This window comes from Haematobia irritans, chromosome 4 (assembly GCF_050003625.1).
Source record: "Haematobia irritans isolate KBUSLIRL chromosome 4, ASM5000362v1, whole genome shotgun sequence".
NCBI lineage: Eukaryota > Metazoa > Arthropoda > Insecta > Diptera > Muscidae > Haematobia > Haematobia irritans.
Window position 1 is genome coordinate 97112681 of NC_134400.1, and position 11516 is coordinate 97124196.

Consider the following 11516-nt stretch of genomic DNA (forward strand, 5'->3'; position numbering starts at 1 on the left):
AAGTTTTTCAGCGGTGGATTATCCCACCTCAGTAATGCTGGTGACATTTCTGAGGGTTTCAAAGCTTCTCTAAGTGGTTTCACTGCAATGTGGAACGCCGTTCGGACTCGGCTATAAAAAGGAGGTCCCTTGTCATTGAGCTTAACATGGAATCGGGCAGCACTCAGTGATAAGAGAGAAGTTCACCAATGTGGTATCACAATGGACTGAATAGTCTAAGTGAGCCTGATACATCGGGCTGCCACCTAACCTAACCTAACCTAACCTAACCTAGGGTTGAATTTGTTATCGGCTTTTAATAGAAAGCCTTGTAACATGACTTGTAACATTTTTTACTTGTTGTATTTTGAAATAGTAACGTTATTTTTCAGAAGTTTTTAAAATATATGTTATACAATTTTTCCCTTTTTGGCCATTGTGGTGGTAATTTGAGAACCCGTAATAAAAAATATCTTTAAATTTCTTTTTTATTTTAGTTTACATTTATTGAAAAAGTAACGTTAGTTTTGCATATGTTTGTAAAACAGGTGATTTTTTCCCAAAATTAGAAAAATTTTATTGTTTGAGTTGAAAGTTTTTGCACTGTGGGCCCCATAGTAAAAATATGTTGGAAAGGTATTTCATTCACAAATTGGCTAAGACAAACGTATATATTGAAGTTTTAATATTATATTTATAATTTATTTGGGATAAATAAGTACAAAATAATAATACTATCATAATGATAATGTCAGAATTTTAGTATACCATTTTATCATGATTATGGCTAATGAATTCGTTTAATAACCTTAACTTTGGCAATTTTTCCATGTAAATGGCCATGAAATTTCAGGGGATGCAGTTTGTGCAAAATTATACCATGGTGCGAGCGATGATGGTGAATTGGTCGAGCATGATGGACTACCGCAGCATGTTCATGTATATTGGCATGGTAAACTAAACCATCATGGTGGGCATGGTGATGTACATCACCATCAAGATGAACTAAATCATCGTGATGATGAACATTATGATGGTGAATATCATTGTGGTGATATAAGTCGGCGGCATGATTTATAACATCTGCATGATGGATATCTTCATGATGAACATCAGCATGATGTGAAACATCTGTGTGATGTTCCAAACCTCCATTGTGGGTAATATCACCATGATGTAATTCATTGTGATGTAAATCAGCGGCATGATGATGTTCATCCACATGCTGATTTTGATGTACAACATGGTGATCGACAACTGGATTTGTATAATGCAGAAAGTGATGAGGTTCATGATGTACAACGTTTGTTACATGATGTACAGGTTCAACTTGATGGATAGGCTCATGTTGAATTATCTGATCAGCAGGAGCATTTTGGACATCAGCAGCATAGACTCCATGGTGACCAGCATCTAGATGGGAAACGTCAAAGGCGGATGCATGATAATCCCCAGCATGATGATATACAGGATGATGATCTAATCCATGATGACCGTCAATCACTATTTGTGTAGAGTAACCTGGATGGAAGCCATGATGAATATCATCATGTAGAAGATCAACACCTTCATGGGCAATACCATGATCTAAGCTATATTCATTATTGTGATATGGTAGCAGGCCTGCTCGAACTGAGGAGATAGCGAGTAAAACAACGTAGACCTATATGTATAGAGAGAGAGAGAGAGAGAGAGAGAAAGAGAGAGCTTTGTGATTGAAAGCAACATGTTTAGGTGATTCAATTAAAATTAAAAAAAAAACATTTTGAGAATCCGAATTGCACCAGAAAGGAAAAACTTTTGGAATATGTTGACCAATAGATTATTCTGATAATTTTATTTCAGTAAACGTGTAGATCCAATACGATTTTAAATAATTTCGACAATCTGGAGTACTGACGTTGGTCCTATTTCGGTCCTATTGTGGAAATTTGCATCAATTTCCTGTAGAGACAAAATTCTATTTTTTTTGTTCACAGTAAAATATTATCTAATGTTAACAATAAAATCTTAATGGAAATTAAACATTAATTAACTCAATTACTTTTTTTAAACAAAAATCAATCGCATAAGTTAAATGCAACAATCAATTTGGTAAAATGTTGTTTAATTCAATATTTGTTTAAACTTAATTAAATTGTTTTGGTTATATTTTAACTATGAAAGAATAAATTTGGTGAGTGTTATCATCACTTCCAAACGATTTTTTTTTCACTTCGCGATTACAGTAAAATAATTTTTTTTGTGTTGTTTAGTACTTGCACTTGAAACAAAAATATTTGTAAAATTATCCTAATAAAAATTGATTAATTAAATTATTATTTTTAAATCAAAACAAAAATTCACCAATTGCTTCTTTAATTATTGTTTATTTAAATATTTGTTCAAATTTAATTAAGATTTCATTTGTTAATATTTTTACTGTGAAAAGAGAAAGTTGGTTAATATTTTATCATTTCTTTGATGGAAACAATCTATTTTTAATAAAAATTAATTTCGTGTTAGCCAAACTCTGTTTATGGTACAAATATTAGCAACATTTTCCCAATAAAAATTTTATTGAATTATTAAATTAATTCAAGTATAAATTTAATTCACCAATTACTTTTAAAATAGCATGAGCTATTTTTGCCATTCAATATTTGTTCAAATTTAATTTTAAAAAATTTTTTAAAACTAAAATTGTCCGAAAAAATCAATATTTACAAAAATCTTCAGAAAAAATCAATGTTCACAAATTCTGTTTGTTAAATTAAAAATATTATCAATTTTTTTACAATAAAAACACAATTGAATAAAAAAGAATTAATTCATTCAATTACTTTTTTAATCATAAATTACTGTTTTAATTGCGTTAAATAAGTTTTTTTTTAATTCAATATTTGTTTAATCTTAATTTTAATTTTTATTAACTTTTTTGGATCAGTTCACTTCGCGCTTAAAGTAAACTATTTTTTTCTGTATTGTTTATTAGCTTCATGTTATAATTAAATTCACCAATTACTTCTTTAAATGGTTAAAATATTTTTTAATTCAATATTTCTTAAAATTTAATTAAGATTTTATTTGACAATATTTTTGTTATTTCTTTAGTGGAAACAATTTTTAATAAAATTGATCTGATCCAAATCAAATCACTTGGGGATTGAAGTAAACTTTTTTTAATAAAATTTTTAATAAAATTTATTTGGATCAGTTCACTTCGCGATTGAAGTAAATATTTTTTTCTGTATTTTTTTATTACTTGCATTATTATTATTATTATTTTATTTTATTTTATTTTTTTTTTTTTTTTGATTCAAAACAAAAATAAAATTCACGAATTACTTCTTTAATTTCTCCCATTAATTAATTAATTGAACATTTGTTCAAATTTAATGAAGATTTTTGTTATGTTTTTACTATAATAGTTGGTGAGTGTTTCACTTTTGATGGAAACAATTTTTAATAAAAATTATTTCGATCAGTTCACTTCGCGCTTAAAATAAAATATGTTCTCCATAGTGTTTATTACCTTTATTTTAACCATTTCTTTATAAATTCTTTTTAAAATATAATTTGTTTTTCTTGGTTTACGTTTCTCAGACTTGTTATTTCTTTGATATTACTAACCAAACTGATGTCCAAGTAAAAATATCAACTGATTTTTATATATTTCATACACTTGTTTCCCATCGTTTACAAATAAATTCCTAACACATAGCCGTTTGATCCAATTTTCAAAAGCCATCATCAAAATAATCATCAAGTATGCATTGCAGATAACAGAAATTAATAAAAAGTCATGTAAACTCTAATTTACATACGTATAGGTGTTGTGGGCGGTGGCGGTTCAGATCTGATATAAAAAGATATTTGCCATTTACTTGGAAAAGGGTCTTATTATCAAAACCAGACAGGTGTGTTGCCAAGATGCCAAGCTTGGGAAATGGATTAATTGTTGTTTTTTTTTTCTATTTGAAGGTCGTAATTTGGCAATATCTAATCGTGGGAAATTAGCTATTACGCTTATTAAACTAAATAAATAGAGCCAAAAGTTTTGTGTCTTATGTAATACCCATCATGGATCGTAAAAAAGGAGATCACCATTGCAATATTTGTTTAATCTTAGATTCACAAATAGAAATGCAACTTCAAAAAAAAAAAAAAATAATAATAATAATAAATAATAAATAATAAATAAAAATAAAATAAAATAAAATTAGGACTGTGCACAGATTTGCAATTTATATCAAACAAATAATTGCACACGAAAAAATAGATTGCTCCCAAACGAAATTTCAGACCAACGAAAATCTTTTAAAATTTTCTTTTCGCGGTTAGATAGTTTTGTGTTTGGAAGAAAAATGATTTCGAGCCATAGAAGCGGAGTATTGAAGTAAGGATACATTTAAGACACAATTTTCTTTTAAATTAGAGTTGTGGTACTAAGAAACGAATTTGAATTCGTGTTTTCGGAGTTAGTCTTTGTGAAATTGTTTTTACATCCTATAAAAGAATCAAAATATAATTTTCTTCCAAACAAACTTCCTTGCAACGAAAAGAAAATGGTAAACCATAGTTGTTTGTCTAAAATTTCGTTTGGCACACTCAAAAACAAAAGTGAACTCTCTATTTCACTAAAGTCAATTTAACTTTATTTTTGTTTATAGAATTATTATGTTTGGAGAAAACGTTTTTTACTCAAATAATGTTTTTTTTTGCGTAAGTTAGTTAAATGAACTAAAACCATCGTGAATTTCGTATGCACTAAAGACATTCTTGCAATTTTGAATACCAATTTTATCCTTTAAACTACAAAATTTTATTATAAAAATATTCACTTATTTTTGTGATTTCGGCGTGAAGTCAGCGTTTGTAATACTGTTTAGTTAAAATTTTCTAAAAATAATCGAAATTTTCTAAAAGTAACCAAAACTTTCACTGTTTTTTCAGTGCATGAAATTATTATTTGTTTGTGTGTATGTACTTAATTTATCATATTTGCACAGGGAGCAAGATTCTTGCCAGAGTTTTTATTCAAAAAATATATAAATGTGCATTTATTCACCGACAGCATTGAGGGTTCGGAAATGCATTTTCCCCACACCCAGAGGAGGAATATGATCACCTTAAACATGTTTCAAGAGCAAAATGTTATATTTGGATGGTGACCATGTAACAAGTTCGCTGCAACCATGTTATTTTCTCGGAAATTATGTATCTGTTTTCGGAAAGCATGTTATGTTTGCCGAGAGAACAACCTTTTTGCGACAAACATGTTACATGGTCACCATCTAAAAATAATACTTTGCTCTTGAAACATGTTTGAGGTGATCATATTCCTTCTCTGGGTGCAAGCCCGACATTTTAAAAACTGTATTGATCATGATCATTTTTTGTGAATTTTTAAATATTTGGTTTTTATACCCTCCACCATAGGATGGGGGGTATATTATGGACCGATTGGTCCAAATCGGTCCATAATTATATATAGTCCCCATATAAACCGATCCCCAGATTTAGTTTGCGGAGTCTCTAAGAGAAGCAAATTTCATCCGATCCGGCTGATATTTGGTACATGGTGTTAGTATATTGTCTTTAACAAACATGCAAAAATTGGTCCTCATCGTACCATAATCATATATAGCCTCCATATAAACCGATTCCCAGATTTGGCTTGCGGAGCCTCTAAGAGAAGCAAATTTCATCCGATCCGGCTGAAATTTGGCACATGGTGTAACTATATGGTCTCTAACAACTATGCAAAAATTGGTCTACATCGGTTCATAATTATATATAGCCCTCATATAAACCGATCCCCCGATTTGGTTTGCGGAGCCTCTAAGAGAAGCACATTTCATCCGATCCGGCTGAAATTTGGTACATGGTGTTAGTATATGGTCTGTAACAACCATGCAAACTTTGGGTCACATCGGTCCATAATTATATATAGCCCTAATATAAACCGATCTCCAGATTTGACCTCCGGAGCCTCATGGATGAGCAAAATTCATCCGATTCGGTTGAAATTTGGTACGTGGTTTTAGTATATAGTCTCTGACAACCGTGCAGGAATTGGTCCACATCGGTCCATGATTATATGTAGCCCCCATATAAACCGATTCCCAGATTTGACCTCCGGAGCCTCTTGGAAGAGCAAAATTCACCATATCCGGTTGAAATTTGGTATGTGGTGTTAGTATATGGTCTCTAACAACCATGCAAAAATTGGTCCATACAGTTCTTAATTATATATAACCCCCTTTTAAACCGATCATCAGATTTGACCTCTGGAGCGAGCTATTGGAGGAGCAAAATTCTTCCGACCCGGTTGAAATTTGGTATGTGGTAAAATTTGGTTCATTGCGCTATTATATGGCAGCTAACAACCATGCCAAATTGTTAAAATTTTATTACTATAGAAAATTTTGTCAAAATTTTATTACTATTGAAAATTTTGTCAAAATTTTATATAGAAAATTTTGTCAAAACTTTATTACTATAGAAGATTTTGTCAAGATTGTATAACTATACAAAATTTTGTCAAGATTTTATTTCTATAAAAAATTTTGTCAAAAGTTTATTTCTATAGAAAATTTTGTCAAATTTTATTGCTATAGAAAATTTTGTCAAATTTTGTTTTTTTGTTTAATATATACCCCGTATGGACTAACTTACAATTGAGAACGTGGTGTTAAGAAGTTTTAAGATACCTTGCCATCGGCAAGTGTTGCCGCAACCCAAGTAATTCGATTGTGGATGACAGTCTTTAGTACATTCGGTCGGGCCGAACTTACGGCCGTATATACTTATTTTTTATACCCTCCACCATAGGATGGGGTATTATATAGGATATTAACTTTGTCATTCCATTTGTAACACATCGAAATATTGATCTAAGACCCCATAAAGTATATATATATATATATATATATATATATATATATATATATATATATATATATATATATATATATATATATATATATATATATATATATATATATATATATATATATATATATATATATATATATATATATATATATATATATTATGGGTTGTGGTGAAATTCTGAGTCGATCTGAGAATGTCCGTCCGTCCGTCTGTTGAAATCACGCTAACTTCCGAACGAAACAAGCTATCGACTTGAAACTTGGCACAAGTAGTTGTTATTGATGTAGGTTGGATGGTATTGCAAATGGGCCATATCGGTCTACTTTTACGTATAGCCCCATATAAACGGACCCCCAAATTTGGCTTGCGAATCCTCTAAGAGAAGCAAATTTCATCCGATCCGGCTGAAATTTGGTACATGGTGTTGGTATATGGTCTCTAACAAACATGCAAAAATTGGTCCACATCGGTCCATAATTATATATAGCCCCCATATAAACCGATCCCCCGAGTTGGCTTGCGCAGCCTCTAAAAGAAGCAAATTTCATCCGATCCGGCTGAAATTTGGTACATTGTGTTAGTATATGGCCTCTAACAACCATGCAAAAATTGGTCCATATGGGTTCATAATTATATATAGCCCCCATAAAAACCGATGCTCCGATTTGGCTTGCAGAGCCTCTAAGTGAAACAAATATCATCCGATCCGGCTGAAATTTGGTACATGATGTTAGTATATGGTCTATAATAACCATGCAAAAATTGGTCCATATCGGTGCATAATTATATATAGCCCCCATATAAACCGATCACCAGATTTGACCGGAGCCTCTTGGAAGACCAAAATTCATCCGATTCGGTTGAAATTTGATACGTGGTGTTAGTACATTATTTCTAACTACCATGCAGGAAGTGGTCCATATCGGTCCATAATTATATGTAGCCACCATATAAACCGATCCCCAGATTTAACCTCCGAAACCTCTTAAAGGGCAAAATTAATTTGATTGAGTTGAAATTTGGTACGTGATGTTAATATATGGCCTCAAACACCCATGCAAAAATTGGTCGATATCGGTCCATAATTATATATAGGCCCCATATAAACCGATCCCCAAATTTGACCTCCGGAGCATCTTGGAAGAGCAAAATTCTTCCCATTCGTTTGAAATTTGGTACGTGATGTTAGTATATGGTATCCAACAACCATGCAGGAATTGGTTCCTATCAGTCCATAATTATATATAGCTCCCATATAAACCGATCGCCATATTTGACCTCCGGTGCCTTTTGGAGAAGCAAAATTCATCCGATCTGGTTGAAATTTGGTACGTCTACCACCACGTATATGATATTTAACAACCATGCCAAAAGTGGTCCATATCAGTCCATAATCATTTATAGCCCCCATATAAACCGATCCCGAGATTTGGTTTTGGAGCCTCTTGGAGGAGCAAATTTCATCCGAGTGAGTTGAAATTTGTGGATGACAGTCTTTCGTAGCAGTTTCTACGCAATCCATGGTGGAGGGTACATAAGATTCGGCCTGGCCGAACTTACGGCCGTATATACTTGTTTTTTTTTTTTCAATTAGTTGACAAGAAGCAGGTTATTTTTATGCAGTTGAAATATGATTCCCTAGGGTTGCCGGATATAATACCCTAGGTTGGTTGATTGCACCGTACATTTCGAGATTTTGCGGGAAACGCAAAAACAGTCACATTTTTCGAAAATAGTTGCCTATATTTTATCACTTGGTATTTCTTTTGATAAATTTGCATAAACGCCATGTCGTAATCGTTATTGTCTGTAGATTTTGAAATTCCTAAATGTGTAGGAACCTCTGAAACTTTCTCCCAAGATGGCTTCGATGATTTTAGACCAAACGTCGAAGGTTGTGCAAAAGTAGTTTCTTAAAAGTCGGAAAGCCTAATTTCATATTTACTGACATATTACTTTCTTTTATGGCAAACAAATTTTAGCTCTGAGGCGGCAATCGCTGTTTCTTTTGTAGTGCCTTTCGATACTGGGATTTTGGATATCGCCATGGACATGGATTTGTGTATATTTCGTCACTAAACTAAAGAGTCTATGTTGTTAGGGAATACAGACTTGAATAGAATTGGACCGTGAACTGATTATTATAATTTGTAAAAATACATATTTGCGTATATTTTGCTTTTACACTTACTGCTCAAGTGATAGCTGATGATTCGAGAGACAGTGATGGTAATTTGATTTGTTTCTGTATGTGATATTTCTGTTTGATTGAAATGGTACAAAATCTGGCAGACATATTGTACATTTAAAAAGTATGAAAATCCAAAACAAAAAGTATTTTTGAAAGCGATTTAATTTCAAATTTTCTAAGAAATGGTAAAAATTAAAACATATCCGTTGAGTAATTGAAATTTCGGGATTTTTGGCTAATTTGGTGAAAGATTCGGTACACTTCCTGGAGACGAAATTCCGGGACATTTCAGGTCAATCCAGACCATCTGGCAAGCTTCTGATGCCTCCATGGATTTCATACAGAAAGAAGAAACAAATGTGTCTGATAGTTTTGCGGCACTAAGGGGACTTCCTCAGACCCTACTCTCTCCGGGATATTTTTGGGTTTGATAACTTCACAACGCCCCATGTTAAAAATTCTAATATATTTTACTGCTAGAATCAGGTGATTTGAACATTTCATTGTAGGTGATTCAGCAATAAAAACTGGTCAACGCAATGTTACTTTGAATTTCCAAAATGACATTTTATTAAATTTTAGTATACACAATACATGAAACTCTTCCATGAGTGAAATGCTGCCCAATTCCACTGAAAGACTACTAACGAGGGCTTTATCTTTTTCCTTAACCTAATAAAGCCTTGATATTTTGTGCCAATAAATCCCTATTTATGTGAACTTTGAAATTAACTTCAAATCTTTTGGAATTTGTGGCAGAAAGGTTATCTTATTATCTTATCCTGCGAAATATTATGTGTGTGTTGACTTAGTTAACTCATAATGTTCCTTAAAAATACGATATTTGTTTACATATACACAAAACAAATAAGATATGAATTTGTACAAAAATTTGTACATTTTTGAAAATTTGTGGACTCTTTCATACTTGTTATTATTTTAAGAAATATTTAATAATGCACATGGATTCCTTCCTAAAATTAATGAAACTTTTCATAGTATATCCAAAATACTGGTTTTCTCTTAGCATGTGATTATTTTGCTCTTAGAATATGATTATGACTATCATGTTTCTTCTCTGCGTGCATACGTAAGCTATAAAAATACTTTTTTCCCTACAAAAAAGTAAAAAAAATTAATGGTCAGGTACACGATTTTCCCGACCATGTAATGGTCCCAAATTCTATCATTTAAATAAGAGAACCTGTTTGCGGCATTTGAGAACCATTTAAATGCTTATTGCCAGCATACATTTTTCTCTGCTCGAAAATTATTTTTACAAAGACAAAATACATGGTTTTCGCAACAATTACATGCTCCAGGTAAGCATTAAATTGATGCGGCAACCATGTCCAAACACGTTTTTTCTGTGCGTGAATTTATGAGTTCAGAGTTTGGCAAAATTTTTGGGAACACTATTAATAAAATAAATGAATTATTTGTTTGTGTGTAGCCTCCACCATAGATTGCGTACAAAGTTCTACTAAAGACTTTCATCCACAATCGAACTACTTGGATTGTGTTAACAGTTACCGATGTCAAGGTACTTTTTAACATAGTCTTCTAACATACATTGTATTTTAGTCCGCATGGGGTCTATGGTAGATAAAAAGGCATAAAAAGGGAGTCTATAAATAATTATGAATGGCTATGGCTATTAGAGAGGCAAATTTTAACCGTATCGGATGCAATTTGTTCCTCCATGAGTATCCACAAGTCAAATTGGAGGTCAGTTTATATGGAGGGTATATGTATAATTATGAACCGATATGAACAAATTTTTGCACGGTTTTTATACGTATCAAATTTTATTGGCCATATAACATCACGCACAAAATGTTAACCGGATTGGTCAAATCTGGGTATCGGTTTATATGGGGCTATGTGTAATTATAGACCGATATGGACAAAGTTTTGCATGCTGGTTAAAGGGCATATTCTGACATCATATACCAAATTTTAACCGAATCGGATGAAATTTACGCTTCCATGAGCGTCTGAAAAATAATTCTAGGGTTCGGTTTATATGAGGGCTACAGCTAACCGACCTACATCAATAACACCTACTTGTACCAAGTTTCAAGCCGATAACTTCTTTTGTTCGGCAGTTAGCGTGATTTTCAAAGACGAACGGACGGACATCGCTAAATCCACTCCGAATTTCACCACGACTCAGAGATGGTTTGTATCAAACTTTTTAAAGTTTGCCACTGTCGCAAAGTTGTAAACGTCGAAAACTCAAAATACTTCAGCTAGGCAGCGATTGCTATCAAAGATGATGATATATGCGAGGAAGCTTCAATTCTTACGAATATTCATAATATTATTAACGAGTTTAAAAAACTTGAGAAATGAGTTATTTCAATTGGAAACTCCAAGCCAAAATTAACATACTATGAACTACTCGATGGTGCAGTAAACGTGACGGTCGGTACTCGCACATAGGTAACTTTTCACAAATTTCTGA

At 32.2% G+C, this 11516-nt stretch overlaps 1 protein-coding gene across 1 annotated transcript; it reads right to left on the reverse strand.

Annotated features, from left to right (window-relative positions):
• Positions 1-649: 649 nt before the first annotated feature.
• On the reverse strand, positions 650-9499 carry LOC142235677 (uncharacterized). Its single transcript, XM_075306936.1, has 2 exons — positions 9392-9499; positions 650-1642 (listed from the first exon to the last, which is right to left on the reverse strand). The coding sequence occupies exons 1-2, from the start codon at positions 9497-9499 to the stop codon at positions 767-769; spliced, it is 984 nt and encodes a 327-aa protein (XP_075163051.1). The 3' UTR covers positions 650-766.
• Between the last annotated feature and the right edge of the window lie 2017 nt (positions 9500-11516).